Source organism: Capricornis sumatraensis, chromosome 9 (assembly GCF_032405125.1).
Source record: "Capricornis sumatraensis isolate serow.1 chromosome 9, serow.2, whole genome shotgun sequence".
In the NCBI taxonomy this organism is placed as follows: Eukaryota; Metazoa; Chordata; class Mammalia; order Artiodactyla; family Bovidae; genus Capricornis; species Capricornis sumatraensis.
This window is the reverse complement of record NC_091077.1, coordinates 62,614,845-62,634,010: the sequence shown is the minus strand read 5'-3', so window position 1 is coordinate 62,634,010 and position 19,166 is coordinate 62,614,845. Positions and strand designations below refer to the sequence as shown.

Below are 19,166 nucleotides of genomic sequence, written 5' to 3'. Positions count from 1 at the left end.
GAATGAGTCTTCACTCCAGTTGTCCTATCCCACCATTCTACCCACCATGAATTACAGGAGTAAGGACTCCCTGTGTTCTCAGTGGGGCTGCTTCATTTTCCAAGAGCATTCTGGCATCACTGGCCCCCATTCACCAAACACCAGATGCAGGGCATGCATCTCCCTCCACCCGCCTCCCCACCAAAAGAACCCACAAATTTCTGCATGTCCTCTAGGATGTAACAATAGCCCCAAGTTGAGGAACACTGTATTTAGTTAGTGCCCTTAAAGCTCTGCTCTGAGGAGGAAAAACATTTAGAAATGTATGGTTTAGTATTCACTTATGAAAAATGATTCCTAGGTTATCTATATTTTATCACCTAATAGTTACTACAACTTAATTTTTTTCCTCAAAAATAACTCAGGCTAAATTTTCTTCTTTCAACTACAAGCTTAATATAAGCTACAAAAGTACAAGCTGAATGTCTTCTAATTCTGGGCCAAATGAAGTGGTTACCAACTAGTTGTTTAAACTGACCCAAAAACCAGCCACGGGATTCAGTTTTTTAAGTTTTTTTATGTTGTTATATATGAAGGAGATGTTGCCAATTTTCAAATATTTGAGGTACTAAGGACCAACTGATAACATCAAAAACTTCATTTAAGATTATACCCTTCAGTAAACCTAGTTTCCCAGCAACAGCAAAACATTCCTATTCCTACTAATATACTAGCCTCAAACAATAGTCTTAAAGATGAACACTGTTAAAAAAAATAAGTTTAAGTTGACAACCTCATTGTCCTTCAATTGGTAGTGACAAGTTATCACACAAAGGCTTGCTACACAAATGTGTAAACAAAACCTTCACCCATCTCACACACAGCACTCAACACATACTATGCAAAACGAGTATTAGTCTATATCGCCAGATCTTCCAGAAACGTTTTAATAAAAATTGGCCATTTCCAAGAAATACCCACTGCATGCCCACCAGTAAAAGGGAACCATAACAAAACACAAAATTTACCATATGGCTATGATTAAAAGAAAAAAAAAAAAAAAAAACCTAGCACTCACTCAAGCACACCATCAAAGTCCAACATTAATGTCACATTCTTTCTTATGGGCTATGATTCTGAATAGACACTGAAATAAAACTTAATACAAATGCTAAACTATTCAGGTCAAAGGACTCTACAGAAGCATCTGTACTCAAAGGCATTCCAGTTCGAAACTCAATTTCAGAATAAGGCATAACAAATGAACACAAGACATACAGGGTAAAAAAGGGAGTCATAATTCCCAACATACTCTGAACCTGATAGAACAAATCTAGGGGTCTTTTTTTTTTTATTATTTTCTTTAAACAATTGCCAAGACTGGAATCAAAGATAAATAGAAGGCACAACAGTTTTGCTCTGGTTTTGTGTTACTTAGATTTGGAAATTTTTTTTGTTCTTTTTTTCTTTTTTTACAAATACAAATTAAACATGAAAAAAACTCTACTTCAAAAAAAAACTAACAGTTCAAGAAAAGCTTATCAGTTGCATTCTAGACATTTAAATCTATCTCACAATTTAAATTCCAATGTCAAAAACAGTAGATTTTAGAATTGTTTTGTGATCATGTTTTAAAAGAAAACTCGAACACCTTTTATTCAGTTTTTAACCACATCAATGAGAATCAAAATTGTCAATTTTTCCAATGGCAATTTCTCCACACCAGAAGATAGTCATGACTCTCAAAGAGGAAAACAATTTGGGTTTCTCCGGTCTTCAAAATGTTTATCAAATCCTGTTAATTCTCACAGGCTTTTGAAACACATAGAAAGTAAGTAAGAAATAGTTCAATGAATGAAACATACCAAATGTCAGTAAGAAGCAAGACACATTCCTTTGGGGAAACTGTTAAAAAAAAAAAAATCCAGTCTGTATATGCAAATAAAGCAAAGAAATTCAGTCTTTTTTCTTCTTTAAAAATCCATTTTTCCTAAAATATCATTCCACAAAATTGGAAGTGAAGGACTAAAAGGTGGGGAGCAGGGGAGAGAAGGAGCACACACCATTAACACAAAAAGTAAAATTGTACAAACTTAAGCAGTTTGTGATAGACTAGGGTCATATTCCAAGATACCAAGGTTGGCTGAAGAAATTCATCATTCTGTGGAAGCTAGTTTGTACTGCTGCCTGAAGACGGTGAAGAGCATTTCACTGCCTTGGAGCAATGCTCCTGCCCACTCCAAATCCTGGTTTCTGCACCATGCCTCCACGAGGTGGGCCTCTCATGCCACCGCCCAGCCCACCTCGAGGGCCTCCAGGTCCCCGCAGGCGGTTATCCCGGCGGTCCCCTTCACGGGCGGCTCGAGTCTTCTTTTCTTCCACATTCAGACGGACCTCTCCTCTGAACATGATGGGCTGTAAGAATCAAGGTGAACAGATTTATAGAGTGCTTATGAACTACTCTCAAAAGAGTAGCAAAAGAGCTTATGAGCTAGCTTTCAAAGATAAAAGAAAGCTAAAAAAAGAAAAACAAGAACCAGGAGCTTACAAATGAGCTGCCTTCTCACAGTTCACTTTTTGTCTCAAACTCAGAACACATAATTTTTCCATTAACAGACACATGAAAAAGCGATCAGGTATTCAAGTTAGTTCAAAAGTTAAAAAGTCCACTTGTACGCACCAGTACAAGTGACTCTTACTCAAGTAAACCTTACCTTCTCATAGAATTATGTAAGTGGGATATAAATAAAAATTGCCACCTTCTCCAGGGACTGGGAGACTTAGAATAAAATCCCATCCTCACGTAATGTGGAAAGCTTTTGCTGTACATGTTTATGCAAAGTACACATACATCTCAAAAACATCATGAATTTCATTTCAATATAACCTTAAGAAAATGCAATTTGCCTTAACAGAATTCAGGAAAATACTAAAATAACAATACCAGATCTTAGTGCAGGGGAAAAGAGTCTTGGGTCTTCTTTTTTGCCAAAAGAACAATAGTATAACAAAGGGTTACTCAAGACTTCAATGAACTCAATTTATGTTCCTTGCTGGCATTCTGTGGCTTTCTAACGGAAGTATTTTTTCAAAATAAATACCTAACAGTTCTTACTATGCAGAAGTGGTCTATATACTTCACTTTTATTATCTCTTTTAATCTTCACAATAACCCTTGAAGGGTTATTATCACAACTATTTTATATAGACCAGCAAACTGGTACTAGGGAGGTTAAAGAGCACACACTACACAGGTCACGAGTCTAGTGAGTGACAGAAGAGCAATGTGAACCCAGGCATACCGACAGGAAAGCAAAGCACTCAATCTACGCAGCATGGACAGACACCAGTTATATTCTACAAGCTATTTCTGTACACAAAAACTGCTGAAGGGAATAAGGTAAACTTCTACCCAGACAGTGAGGGAAGGGTAAGTGTTGGTCGTTCAGTCATGTCCAACTCATTTCTTGCTCAGTTATGTCCAACTCTTTGCAACCCCACAGACTGTAGCCCACCAGACTCCTCTGTCCATGGAATTCTCAAGGCAAGAACACTGGAGTGGGTTGCCATTCCCTTCTCCAGGGGATCTTCCTGACCCAGGGATGTTCCACCTAGCAGGCAGTTTCTTTACTCTCTGAGCCACCTAAAGCAAGCTACATTTGAAGCTCCCAAAGTACACAGACATGATCTGAAAGTGCATGTGAGGAAACCTGCACAGGGGTTGGGCAAGGAAGCCCCTTTGAGCTGATTCTAATTTCAATTTTATACTCTGATTAAACATATATTTGTACATATATAAATATCAACACATCCAATATTACAAATATTTTATATATACACTATATAAATCATACACATTAATATGAAGCGCTATTCCTGGCAATGTTCTACATACAGTGAACAGAAGTATTTTAAGCCTGAAAGATAAGAGGTTATGACTGCAGATATTTTAAAAGGTAGTTATAGAAGACATCTCTAAGGAGGTATCAAAAGGACAGAAGAAATCTGAATGAAAAAAGGTACCAGACATACACCCCTTTCTGAGGAACTTTAACAATTCTTATGCCTAAAGATACCATGACTCACCCACATGTCAACAAAACACCAAAGCCCTCCTCTTGGATAATTAACTAGGAAGCAATCAGGTCTGACCTTGTCTGGCCCCACTGGGATTATCACACCATTGAAGAAAATACAAATTCAAGGCTGCACCAAAAAGTATGACCACTGAACTATCACGTGCTTAATGGTGAATTTACAACAAGGCCTACAGGACATTTCTGGGTTCAGTATTCCTGTGTCCTGGGTGAGATAAGCCATTATTTTCTCCACATTTCTCAGTGTTTTGGAGGAGATGCTTCACAAAAATAGTGGTCAAACAGTTTGATAGATAATGCACATTTCCAAATGAAGGCTAACTTATAACCACAGCATTCAACTTTTAGTATATCCACTAACATTCTGGAGAACATCAGACATTCTGGAGAACCACTGGAAAATAAAGATCTGCACCATTTCTAACTAACATGGTTAATAAAATGTATACGCTTTAACTGGCAGACACTCAAAACAGACTAGTGGTTGCCAGGGGCTGGGGAGAGAGGATACGGGCAAAGACTGCTTAATGGGTTAAGGGACTTACTCTTGATGAAATTGTTTGCAACTAGACAGGTGATGGTTGCACAACAATGTGTATTAAATTTGTCACTGAATTGTACCCTTTAAAATGTTTAATTTTGTTATGTGAATTTCACCTCAATTGAAAAAAAGTGAGGTCTTAAAATTCCCACACCCATCTCAGTAAATTAACAGTATTTATATCTTTGTTTTTCTCTACAACGACTACTACTACAGAGCTTTTTTGCTAATGAAAGATGTGGGGTAAGGAAAGGACTCTGTAAGGACACAGAAACAAGACTCCAATTCTACAAATTCCTCTACTATTGGAGAAGGCAGACTGACTCCAAATTAAGACAGGTTAAAGAACAAAAGGAGATGCTCCTCATAGTTATACCCAAACAGTTATATAGGAAAATTGCAAGTATACCTGATAAACAAACTGATTCTAAGTTCTTAGCTAGAAGTAACATAGTGCTTCATTCATCTCTTACAACCAATAAAGGAACTGCATAAATCTCAGTGTACTGGTAACCACAATCACTTCACTCTCCATCACGCAACTTAGGCAAAAACTATTTATATGATAGTTTTGCTAAGTTCCCGGGCAGTTCTTTTAATAATGGTTAAACATGATGAAAAATATTACTCAGACAGGTTGGAATAAATTGCACTTTACATGTAAGACAGTTTTAATGATGGATGAATACATTAAGATTAAAAAAAAACACAAGATGAAAAATTGCTTACCCTGTTGCTAAGCACCTTCTGAACAGGCTCAGAATCATCAAACACAACAAACCCAAAATTGGGTAATTTCCCACCACTGTTAATACGCAGTTCTACCACATTCCCATAATCTGCAAGTGAAACACAGATTCTCAAATAAGTTAGAACACTTTTAAAAAATATTACATGCACATTGTCCACCAACAGCCACAAGGCACGTGTGGCTATGGGGAATGTGAACTGCGGCTACTCTCAAAGAAGACATGCCCTGTCTGCCAACACACACACAGGATTTCAAAGACTTACAATAGGATCATGGAAAACATCTCATGTTTATATATATTCAGATGATGTCTTAGACACTGGGTTAAGTGAAATACTAATTTAATTGTCCAGTTCTAAGAGTCGGGCACGACTGAGCAACTGAACTGAAGTGTAACCACAGGGTGATCTAGTGGTTGGGAATCTGCCTGCCAATCCAGGAAGATCCCACATGCCGCAGAGCAGCTAAGCCTGTGTGCCACAACCACTGCAGCCCGAGCACCCTAGAGCTGGTGCTCCGCAGTAAGCCACTGCAGAGAAGCTCGTGCACCACGACTAGAGAAAGCCCAAGTGCAGCAACAAAGACCCAGCGCAGTCAAATAGATAAATATATCTCAAAAAAAAAGTGTTACTAGAAAACTTAAAATTACATGTGTGACTATCTTCTATTTCTATTTTAGAGCAGATGAATCTAGTGTTGAAAACTCAACAACATGGAGTGGGAGGGAGGTTCAAGAGGGAGGCTGCCTATGTATACTAGGGGTGATTCACATTGTTGTATGGCAGAAACCAACACAACATTGTAAAGCAATTATCTTCCAATTAAAACTAAATCTTAAACAAAGATGGAAAAAAAACTTAATAACCTACTTTGAAAAAAGTCTTTAAGCTCTGATTTGTCCACCTCATGAGGCAGGTTGCCAATGAAGAGCTGGTGACTGTCAGGATGTCTCACAATTCTTCGGGGTTCCACATCGCCTTGCTCACCAGCCTCACGGACTGAAGAGGAAACAAAACCAGCAAGGAATGAGAAAGAAGACACCCTGCAGTAACTGTCCCATTCAGCAGTTTTCTCTCTACCCCTAAACACAGATAATTCAATTCACTCTGCAGTGTATTTTTAAATCTAAGTACCCACAAATATCAACTGCCCTCCCAAAACAAGCTCTCATCCTCAACATGTGCAGCGGAGAGAAGCCCTTCTGAGCTCTCACCTGGTCTGGGTCCCCTCTGGGGAGGAACATTTATTCGCTGTTCTCGCACCCTCTGATCCCTCTGAGGCCTCTGAAGTGGAATCTGAGATTCAGGCTTAGACTCAGGGCGAGGCTGAAAAATATATGCATCAAAATTAAAGCAAGTTAATCTTTTTTTCCTTTTTAAGTGTTCTAATGAACAATAAGGTTTAGAACTAGAAAATGACAATTCTTGAGTTCTCTCGCCACTCCCCCCAAAAAACCCAAATAAACAAAAATAAAAACACATTAAAAATCACCTTGTACCCATTCTCCTCTGCCTTATCTGTTGCTGTTGCTGTTCTTTAGTTGCCAAGTCGTGTCCGACTCTTTCAAGATCCCACGGACTGCAGCCTGCCAGGCTCCTCTGTCCATGGAATTCTCCAGGCAAGCATACTGGAGTGGGTGGCCACTTCCTTCTCCAGGGGATCTTCCCGACCCAGGGATCGAACCTGTGTCTCCTGCACTGGCAGGTGGATTCTTTATCACTGAGCCACCAGGGAACCCTGTCTTATCTGTTAAACCTCTCTAAATTCACATTACGTGAAAATATAAGTAAATTTGCCTAACATGCAAATTTAATTATAAACTCACCTGTGAAGGTGGTACTTTAACAACATGTGGGGGTATCCCAGTAACTGGAACAGCTCCACTGGGTGGAAGGTTCTTACTGGTCACAGATGCCCAAGAAAAGGTCTAAGGGAACACCACCATGAGTTGTTATAATACTTAGCAAAACAATATAAAAGTTCTAGGCTTTTGATTTCTTATACATTATATGTGCATCACATTCTCAAGAGGCAAGATGGTTTATAAGTAACTTGAGATTCCTTGCCCCACCACTTAAAATTTAGTACTAAAATTCCTTAGGACTTATCAAGCATCAGCAAAATATCAGCAGCTACTTCCACTCAATTTCAAGTTTGTGAATCCAAGAAAATTCTCCCTCCAAAGCCAGCTCTTCCTCCTTTGATTTCCTCACTCTGTGATCCAATTATACCACCTTTAGAATTTTCTTGAATTATTTCAATCAGTACCAAAATCACCAGATCTTATTGACCTCTTATCTCTCCATCTTCACTGCCATGACCCTAATCCAAGATGTCATTACCTCTTCCAGGACTACTACAGTTAAACCACCTAACTTGTCATCTACTCTCACTCCAATAAACATTTTCCACCTGCAAGCTACGGTCATGTCACCATTCCTCTTTACTACTCACCTACACACCTATTTTATACAGAGCAGCAAACTACAAACCAGGGAGGTTACTGACAGTTCCCACAGAATAATGCCCAGAAAATTTCAAGACACTTAATTAGACAAATAACAGTTTAAGAACCCTGGCCGCATAAATACAGCACTAACACACTCCTTCACAGAGCATCAGCTGTAAAGGCTCTGTGAGTTCAGCCAGTGTCATCCTGGTGTGACTCATGAGAGGTAACTGAGAAACTTCAAACTGTTGAAATCAGTTATTCTAATTAGCACGTATTACAATTAGTTTCTACTTCTACTGTAAAGTTGTCCTCAATTAGATTTCACAGAAAAGGGCAGGAAAAGTCTGCTGTGCCATGTTATTTTTTTGAAGATACACTATCATTTTTTTGTGTAACAAGCACAGAGTAACATGCAATTTGAATGCAGTATTAAAAAGAGTTTGTTGATATGGCAACAATATAGCACCCAAAACTTCTTGTCTGAAAGTATTCAAATTTCCTTAGAGGAGGGAAAAAAACTACTTTTGACTTTATAAAGCAATATGCATCTTATCTAAGATATGGCTCAATATGGAAGAATTTCCCCAAATGAATACAAAAATTCACCTACAAAAGTCATCCTAGCAACAAAAAAGGAGAAGAGAGATTTTTTACAACAGAAAGAAGCAGAATAAAACTCAAGACATGCTGCATACTCTCAAGTCCTCCTGCACTGTCTGGGCTATGTCTGCTGGTGCTGGAGAAGAACTCTTCTGAACATCCTCAGGAGCAGTTTCTTCCAATACTGGCTCAGACTTTTCCTCCTGGACTTCAGATACAGGTTCCTGCTCCGGTTCTGGTTCCGGTTCAGGCTCTGGTTCAGCAACAGGTTCTTCTAAATGTTCTTCTAAGTCATTGCTTTCACAGTAAAATTTGAGAAATATCATTCTGCTTCCATTGATTTAGCAAGAAATTCCTATAGAGACCTGAACCTAAAAATAGCTCCCTCCTCCCACAAATATCTACAAATTATGTATTTGAGTATTAAAACATGAGAACTTTTCAGAAAAGCCCTCGATGAGCAAGTCAGATTTGCTAGATTCTGATTAAGTAAATGCATCAACCATATCAAAAGGAACTAGACCACTCTTTCTCAAAATCTCAGATTATCACAATTGACCTATCGCATATCACAAAACTCTTAACAGGCGGTGGGCAGGGGGGAAAGGGAGCTGCTTAACAGGTATGGTTTCAGTTTTGTAAGATAAAAAGTTCTAGATATCTGTTGCACAACTGTGTGCATATACTTCACACTACTATAAAGTACACTTGAAAATGGTTAAAATGTTATGTGGTTTTTACAACCAAAACATTTTCTCACACCAAAAACACAAGGAATTTTAGAGGAAAAAAAAAAATCAGCTGTAATTCAAGATAGTTCTTAAACTTCCACATAAGTCATAGGAACAGTTTTTTAAAACTGCATATGCTTTCCTCCTGAACTTCTCATTTGGTAGGCTTGTGGCAGGATAACGAATCTTCATTTTCAACCAGCAACCCAGATGAGTAAAGTCAGTCCCATCACACCTTCTAGATCTCTCAAAGCACTTAATGCTATGCCTTTATGTATTAACACTTGATAAACCCCAAATCTATTTCCACTTATGGTGAAGAAAAAAACTGAACCAAAAAGCTACTTATGGATACTATTTAAGTAGGCCTCAGAGTGCAATCTATATTAAACATGCTTTATATATTTATGTTAGACACCAAAAGCAAAACCTTTCTTCTGGGAAATTATCACTGAGACAATTCTGAGCATATGGCTGCCCTCCAGCAAACAAGACTATACAACCCAAGTTTTCATGCAGCTCTGGACAAATAAAGTTTTCCTTACCTGACAGTTTGATCATAAAAAGTTCCAGAATCATCAGGTACCACCTCAGGTGTCTGCTGTCTTTCTTCAGGCTCCTCTACTTCTTCTTCAGATTCTAAATGAGAAAAAAAATTTAACATCTTTGTGGTTCACTAAATTCAAATATATTCACTTTCACAATGTTCATCATGACAAAAAAAGGCAATGATATGAGTACATACACATAAAAGATAAAGAAAATAGGGCAACTGGATAAAATCATGAGACAGGATTTAAGGACAGAATTAAGGCTATTTTAATGTCTGGATTACAAGCATGGAATCTGAGGTAATCCAACAAATGGTCTACCACCTAACTAGTTATATGACATCAGGCAAATGACTCCTGTGCCCTAGTTTATTAAATGGGAACAACAGTACATAACGTACTTATCTGTAAGGTTGTTGTATTACAGCCTTAAATAAATACAAAGTACTTAGAATTCTCAGTCATATAGAAAACACTAAAATACAGTCTCTCTCCAGAACATCTTATATATGCTGACCATTACAAGGTTTCAATTCCTAAAACTTAGGGTTCCACTCTAGTAACACACCCCACTGCGGTGGAGGTACCATCTAAACTTCTGCAGAATCCTACACAAACTGTGACCAAGATGCTACTACTGCTGTCATAACTTGTCTACTAACTTAGGAGTTCGATGCGTCCCATCAATACCAGTGGCGTAGACTAAGTGGTTAGCCTCAAGTAGATTAAAATTGCCAAGATTTCTTATATCTTAACAATTAAAAGTTACTAATGAAAAATACAGAGAATTATGAAACCATTCAAGAAACTTACACTCTCTCCAAGTCAAACTGATGCCATCCAAAAAAAAATTTAGACAAGTAACTTACCCTCCTGAGGTTCAGTGATGAAGCCACCAAAGACTTCATCTTGGTATCTGAAGATATCGTTGTGAACATAGAACTTATTTGCAACAGAGCCCTGTAATACCAACAAAAAGTTTTCACTTATCAGCAGGCTTTTCAAACTCCAAATTACCCTACACCAAATTACCCTGGGCCATTCAGTTCAATTGCTCAGTCGTGTCCAAGTCTTTGCGACCCCATGAATTGCAGCACGCCAGGCCTTCCTGTCCATCACCAACTCCCAGAGTTCACTCAGACTCACGTCCATCAAGTCAGTGATGCCATCAAGCCATCTCATCCTCTGTCGTCCCCTTCTCCTCCTGCCCCCAATCCCTCCCAGCATCAGAGTCTTTTCCAATGAGTCAACTCTTCGCATGAGGTGGCCAAAGTACTGGAGTTTCAGCTTTAGCATCATTTCTTCCAAAGAAATCCCAGGGCTGATCTCCTTCAGAATGGACTGGTTGGCTCTCCTTGCAGTCCAAGGGACTTATTAGTTCTCAACTAATGGCAGTATTGCCCATCCCAACAGACATTTGGCAACTTCTGGAGACATTTCAGCTCTCCCATTGAGGAGCAGAACTGACAATTACTGAGTGGAGGGCAGGGGTGTCGCTAAGCATCCTACATTACACAAGATAGCCCTGACAACAAAATTATCCAGGCTCAAATTTTAAGTCAAGGTGGAAAAGATCCTTGCTCTACCCTCAAATAGGTTAAAATCTCCAAGATTTTAAGACTTAACATGTTTGTTAAGAAGCACTCATATATACCGAGTGCTTAAAATACCACCAGATGAATATCTAAAAATTGACCAATTATTTAAGCTGCCAAAGCCCAAATCTCAAATCATTTCTTGAACAATAAATACATTATTACCAACTACGTATTTTAAAATCCCCTAAATCTGTATCCAAGAATACTAACACAAGCTCTCAAATGTGGTATAGCTAAAAAGGTTTGCCTACCCTAGGTATAAGACACACTTATGCTGAAATCTAGGTCATTTACTAGTCATTCAATTTTTAAGACTGTTTCTTCACCTGTAAAATGAGGGATACGAACTCATACTAGAGTTTTGATTATTAAATAAGACAGTTTATGAAACAATTCATTATACTAAGGTAATATTGAAATCTTCCTCTTGAAAGATAAGAATTTATTAATATCCCACGATTTCTTGCATATTTAAGTCAATCAACAATTTTAACACTACAGATAATCTAAGCCTTCTCAAGAAATCATGACAAAACTGATTTCACATGATTTTTCAAACAAACTGCGTTAGTTATTTTATATTTAAACAGTAAAATGACAGGGATTTTTAGATTCACTGTCCTTCAACAGAAAATTATCTTAAGGGTAATGCCAGAGAAAACTTTCAGCCAGCAAGTCATCATGAGCCCCTTCCACATGCTCACACAGATCACAGACAGGATTCCTAACTTTGCTCATTTTGGACCAGGCAAGAAGAAACTTCAAATGCAATTAATCAACATAAACCTGTGGTCCTTTCATGATAACTACAAAAAAAAAAAAACAGGACTCCTTGAAGAAACAGTTGATTTCAAAACTGGAGTGGAGGATACAGCAGGGAGAATGCAAGGTGATCCTGAAACCTCCTGTGCCATGGAGTGCCCTGTTCCCAAAAAACCCCCAGAAAAACAAAAAAACCAAACCCACTCAAAAGGGTTCACACTTAGCAGATCTGGGACATTTTAGAAATCGATAAAAGTTATTAATTAAATCTATTAAACAAAGATCCCATGATAGATAGGAGAAAAGGTAAAGCTACTTACAGTAGAATGCCAACGAATAGACAAAAAAAATTTAGATGATCACCATTTGCACCCATCAGAGTAGCAAGAATTCATGAATGCTTAAAACTAATACCTAAAAAGTCTGATGAAGAACATAAGTACATGCACAGTCTCAAAGAAGCCCACAAGGAATCCCCTGGTGGTGCAGTGGATAAGAACCCATCGAGCCAATGCAGGTCTGGGAAGAGCCCAAGCCCTGGAGCAACTGAGCCCGTGAGCCACAACTACTGAAGCCCACGCACCCCAAGAGCCTAAGTCCACAGCAAGAGAAGCCACTGTAATAGAGAGCAGCCCCAGCTCGCCCCCAGGTAGAGAGCAACAAAGACTCACGCAGCCAGAAATAGAATAAATAAAAAAGAAGCAGGCACTATTTACATTCTGATGATAAAAGTCAGAACATTAACTTTACATGTCAACCTGGTGACCATCACCTTAACTAAGTAATACTAATAACAGGACTGAGTGTAAATGTTAGTCGCTCAGTCGTGCCCACTCTTCGCGACCCCATGGACTGCAGCCCACCAGGCTCCTCTGTCCATGAGATTTTCCAGGCAAGGATACTGGAGTGTGTTGCCATTTCCTTCTTCAAGGGATCTTCCCAACCCAGAGATTGAACCAAACCCGGGGGTCTCCTGCACTGTAGGCAGATTCTTTACCAACTGAGCTACAAGGGAAGCTATATATATGTACACACACATATTCTTTTCTTCTCCTTCATCTCTCCTTTTAGCAAACTGTAGAGTTCCCTGGTAGATTAGATGGTAAAGAATCTGCCTGGAATTGGGGTTTGATTCCTGCGTCAGGAAGACCCCCTGGAGAAGAAAATGGCAACCCACTGAAGTATTCTTGCCTGGAGAATTCCATGGACAGAGTAGCCTGGCAGCCTATAGACCATGGGGTCACAAAAAATCAGACACGACTGAGCAACTAATATCTCACGTCCTTCAGAGTTATTGCAACTCTCTTAATTCCACTGCTAACCAATATGTGTTTTTGCTGCTGCTAAGTTGCTTCAGTTGTGCCCGACTCTGTGCGACCCCACAGACGGCAGCCCACCAGGCTCCTCCATCCATGGGATTTTCCAGGCAAGAGTCCTGGAGTGGGTTGCCATTGCCTTCTCTGGTAATAACAGGACTAATGATAACAAATGCTGAAAGACACATATAACCTAAACTAATAAGGAACTACCAGACAATTTAAACTGACACATTCTACACGGTAACTTGATTGTCCTCTTTACAAATGTCTACTGCTGCTGCTGCTAAGTCTACATCTTGATAAACAAAAGATTAATGAATTACAGCAGATTAAAGGAGCCTAAAAAGACAGTAACAGCTAAACACAATGTGTCATAATGAGCTGAATCTTGGATAAGGAAAAAAAATACTATTCTTTGTATCATTGGAACAGTAATCAAAATTTAAATATGGACTATAGATGAATAACTGTATCACAATTTTCTTTAATATTGTATTTATTTATCTATTTGGCTGTGCCAGGTCTTAGTTGCGGCACACTTAGTTCCCTGCTGCTGCTTAGTCGCTCAGTCATGTCTGACTCTTTGTGACCCTATGGATTGTAGCCGCCAGGCTCCTCTGTCCATGGAATTCTCCAGGCAAGAATATTGGAGGGGGATGCCACGTCCTTCTCCAGAAGACCTTCAGGAATCAAACTTGGGCCCCCTACACTGGGAGGGAGGGGAAGTCTTAATTACTGGACCACCAGGAAATCCCATAAATACCTCCTGACTTTGATTAAAAAATGAAGTGCTCATTCTTAAGAAATGTTCACTTCAGTATCTGAAGATGACTAGCCATAATGTCTCCAATTTACTTTTCAAACAGTTTAGAATTAAAACACAAGGTAAATAGAATTATATAAAAAAATAGAACTATAAATATGTGGACAAATGTGGCTCTGGGTAAGATAACATGTAGGAGTTACTACTGTACTATTTCTGTAAATTTAAAATTTCAAAAATTAGTCTTTAGAAAGACATGTACAAATTTTTGTATTTTTTTTTCATACCTCAGGAGCAAGGACAAAGGTCTGCATGAATCTCCTTAAAGCCTGGTTGTTATTAGAGAGCAAGCCCATCACCTGGACCACCACACCGTCATTCAGAGTAGCATGAGCATCAACGTGGCGGATCTTAGTGTGGCAATTGGTGAAGTTTTGTGACATCACTTTCCTATGGATTTCCTAAGGAATCAAGGCAAGAGATAATGCAGAATCTCCAAGAATAACCAAAAACTTTCTAACACAACAAAGAGCATTTATCTGTGCACATCTGAATTACAAACTACAGAGACCCCACTGTAATTTGTCTTCATATACTATATTTCCAGTGACACCGTGACTTTTTAAAATTATTATCTTTAATTAACATATCTAAACATGTTTACAATAGGTGATCTCCATGCTAAAAGCAATTATCTTCAAACATAAAAAAACTTCAGAATATATCACACCAAATGAACAAAAAAATTTTCAGTAACTAATAAATCAAGTAGTTACTGAAGATCTAAATTTCCAAACAGAAGTTGACAATTTTAATTTTCAAATATCAACAAACATTAAGCATGTATCCACCTCAATTCTATGGGTTATTTCCTAGCTTATCAACAGCCTACATAAAGCTTGTTATGCTTACTTTCTGTCCATAGACGGCATCTGCTGGCTTTCCATTTGAATCCAATCCCCCATGGACATAAGAAGAGTTCTTTCCATAAAACCTGTAAAACAAAGATACTTGTCATCTGTAAGCATCCTAAGACCAGCTATTTACTGTTCATGTGTGAACCCATCTGCTTCACTAGTACATTCTTGGAGGCACGAATGTGTTTTCTTTCTCATCTTTGTATGCATCCACCCCCTACATTCATAACATTTGCTGAATGGGAATGAATTTGGTCAAGGAATTTTTGCAAGTCACAAGTTCCAGGTCTCAAGAAAGAATGATTGTGTTGGAAGGGATCTTGTAGTGCGCCTCAGGAAGGCCACTTAACACTCAAGTTCCTGTTTTCACTCATGGAGAAGAGAGGTAGTCTTGATATAAGGACATCTATGGACTTCCCTGGTGGCTCAGCGGTAAAGAATCCACCTGCCAATGCAGGAGACTCAGGTTCCATCCCTGGGTGGGGAAGGCCCCCTGGAGAAGGAAATGGCAACCCACTATAGCATCCTTGTCTGGAGAATTCCATGGACAGAGAAGCCTGCTGGGCTACAATCCAAAGGGTCGCAAGATCTGGACAAGACTAAACAGCTATTCTCTCCATAGTCTTGGAGAATCCTTTTCTGTATGAGAATGCATGTGATGAATTCCCATTAAAACCCAGTAACTCAAGCAGAAGGGTTTAAGGAGTTCCATTTTTGCTGATGCATTAGGAGCTTCAGACTTAATTAATTCTCCATACCTTTAATTCACCTATTTCTTCAACTGTTTTGTTTTCATTACAATACTGAATTAGGAAGGTGCCAACAACTTCCGCCCCAGCCCTGCCAACACACACACACACACACACACACACACACACACACACGCAATGCCCTAACTCGGGGATAATCACTATTAGGATTTCTTGGCACCTGTATTCTAGACAAACAATCTTTCACAAACCAACCCATATTTTTCTCTATCCTGACTGTTTCCCCCCTGCTCCCCAAAAAAGGGACAGATCTGGGCCCTTAGGGATACCCAAACTACCTTTCAACTTTTTAAGTTATTAAAAGGCTCCACATCAGCCAGCCACTTAGTTCACTGCTGGCTAATCCACTTTTTGTTGTATCTAAAATGTACCTCAGAGATTAAAGGTGAAAAAATACATGTGTTAGAATCAATAAGTAACAACAGTGACAAGAAATATATTTGGTTAGTTAGTTTCAACTCCTACTCCATTTTAAATTCTAAATGTATCTAACTACTAAAAGCGAAGAATACAATTGACCAAAAAATAACAAAAAAGGGAGATATTTATGGTTTAAAGACTTACTCTTTCACTCAATAGTCCTGTAAATACCAGCAAGTTTTTTAAGCCCTTAGTATCTTTACCTGTGAAATGAAGGTAATTATTCCCCAAGACCTTACACAAAGAGCTGCTTTTTTTATAAAGATCAAGAAAGGTAAAGGAGAAAAATTAGTTCTGGTCCAACAAATACACATACATTCTGAAATTTCTAAAAAGTAGTCTAATAATTCCACAGAAATAGACTGAGGAGTTTTCTACACTGCATCATTGTTTATAGGAAGAAATACTGGAAGCAACTTATATATTCATCATTAGTGGAGTAACACAATTTTTTTAGAAAGTAAAAATTTCACGGATATTAAAATTAATATGATACATATACTATCCTTGTAAGATAACATTATAGCTAACACACAGCATAATAAAAATATTTGCATCCACACAGAAAAATTAGCATTGTTTTTCTAAAGACTCCCATGTTTATTTCATACATTTGTTTTAATTTACAACAAATCGTTTCCACAAAAAAACGTACATCCTAATTTTTTAAAGCATATTAACACAAAAATATGTTAGAAAACAGTCTTATACCTTCAATACATTCATAACTAAATAATTCATGGTTCACCAAGAGAAAAATAAGCAAAAAATAAATAAATCAAAAGTACAAATATACATTTATATTTAAAGCATTATTTTTCTGAAAATATATAGGAAACTTTGTCTAATTTTCAAATATTTACATATTCTACTATTATACAATTTGAATACCCATCACTTTTTGGTACTTACAAAGCATTTTTATACAACAACCCTAGAAAGCACATAATAAATCAGAGAATCTTTTTATTTTCAACTGAAGGTTAATTACAATATTGTGTTGGTTTCTGTGATATATCAACATGAATCAGCCATAGGTATATATATGTCTCCTCCCTCTTGAGGGAATAAGAGCATCTTAAATACTCATTAAAACACAGAGTTAGGTGATACTCAGGGAAAAAAAATTTTACCTGTGTAGCATGTCTGGGGCCTGGTTCAACAGTGTGTAATACTGTCTCACAAATTCCCGCCCGACCAGCAGGGGACTAGGCTTCTCCATAACCATTGCTTTGGTCAATTCAACCTGGGAAAAAAAAAATCAAGTATGTTCTACCTGATAGATCAAGTATAGGGAGAAAGGAGCAGGGGCGAAGACTGAATCATTTAGCTGAGACTGATTCAATAGACCAAAAAGATCACTTCAGCAATTCTTGGATTTTAAAAGGAATAAACATTATAAGAAACAAAGCAAACCCACACAGACCAGTGAGATTTTATACGTTCAAATTTACTGTAATCAGACAAATGCTATGGGGAAAAAAAAAATCCCTATGAAGAATTAACTCAGCATTATTCCCAATATTCAATTTTTGTAAACTGAACATAACAACGTCAAAGGTACATATTTGCAACATGCATTTCAACTTTCCCAAGCTAGTAAACTCAATTAAGAGGGTTCCACTTGGGAAAAAAAAGAAGTGTTCCACCTGTAACATTACAACATACTACTGTGACAGTATTAAGTTCAAGTGCGACAATACAGATACACAATATCACATTTTTAGTCTAAATCAGAGATTTTACTACCTTTAAAAAATTCTAACTTGCTTAGTTTATTTTATAACAAGATCAAATAATGAAAACAGGCAAAAAGTAACAAGCAAGATGTTTTTATTCAACAAAATAATCCCTGCCATCTCAAAATTAAGACTTTAAGTGAGTGCACTGGAATATTTTAAAAGGCACCTGGCACATGGTAAGTTTTCAAATACTGTCGCTCACTACTTTTAAAAACCCTTTCAAAAAAGTATCTGGCATGAGATCACCCAATTTTTCATTTGAGGACATAAAATCACCCTGAACTTTATAAACATAAAGGCAAAGAGAGGTATGTATAATTAACTACAGCATAAAGAAGAAATGAGAGAAATTGCATTACAGTTTTCTTAAAGAATGGGCAAAATGGATTGAGTTTGGTTCTTGCACAAGCAGGATGTGAAGATGTTTATCCTTCACTAGTCTATGACAGCATTATTCTTAAATTACATGTACCATTTATTACTTGTTTCACCAAACTCTACGAAACTAGACTAATAACATCAATCTAACTGTATCCTTTGATACTGCTAAGTAGTTTCATTATAAATTTCTAAATAATACTTTATCAAATACTGCTTACTACATTCAATCTTCTCACGCAAAATGATGAAAATCCTCCAGGTTACAAAATTAAAGGTTAAGAAAAAGAAAAACTTACAGACCACATCTACAACTTCTCCTTTCCCTTTGAGATTATCTAGATAATTCAAATTGAAAAAAATAATAACTCAGGTCATTGCCATAAAGCCAAGAAAGGGAAACATATTTATATTTATATAGCAAATTGATCTTTACTTCATTTGTGACTTTTTTTCTTTAACTATTATAATTCTGAAGCTTCTCAGAAAAATCTGTATTATTCACCAAGTTTCTTATTAGTTTAACAGTTTATAGAATTGAGTATCTGGCAAACTAGGGTCTCAATTAGCATTTTTAAATGTTTCAAATAGATGATACTTTATTTCAGGATTACCTCACATAGTCTTGCAGACTCCCAAAGATGATATTCACACTATAAGCACTATATGGTTCCATTAAATTGGAAACTACAGCTCAAGTTTCTCCTTTAAGCTCATCTATAATAAATATTAACCAATCAGTTCAAGCAAAATGGTAGCAGTACTTAAAAATAATATGTCTGTCAATTGTATCTC

At 37.6% G+C, this 19,166-nt stretch overlaps 1 protein-coding gene across 1 annotated transcript in view; it reads right to left on the bottom strand.

The window, feature by feature from the left end:
* Positions 1-242: 242 nt before the first annotated feature.
* G3BP1 (G3BP stress granule assembly factor 1) overlaps positions 243-19,166 on the bottom strand; it is a 29,903-nt gene continuing 10,979 nt past the window's right edge. The window contains exons 2-12 of the mRNA XM_068979683.1: positions 17,385-17,497; positions 15,057-15,138; positions 14,432-14,605; positions 10,572-10,662; positions 9,697-9,790; positions 8,516-8,717; positions 7,194-7,295; positions 6,582-6,693; positions 6,238-6,366; positions 5,347-5,456; positions 243-2,394 (exon numbers count right to left, since the gene is read on the bottom strand). Of these exons, the coding sequence (XP_068835784.1) occupies positions 2,188-2,394; positions 5,347-5,456; positions 6,238-6,366; positions 6,582-6,693; positions 7,194-7,295; positions 8,516-8,717; positions 9,697-9,790; positions 10,572-10,662; positions 14,432-14,605; positions 15,057-15,138; positions 17,385-17,479 (1,398 nt within the window). The 5' untranslated portion in view covers positions 17,480-17,497 and the 3' untranslated portion in view covers positions 243-2,187. The remainder of the gene's footprint in view (positions 2,395-5,346; positions 5,457-6,237; positions 6,367-6,581; positions 6,694-7,193; positions 7,296-8,515; positions 8,718-9,696; positions 9,791-10,571; positions 10,663-14,431; positions 14,606-15,056; positions 15,139-17,384; positions 17,498-19,166) is intronic.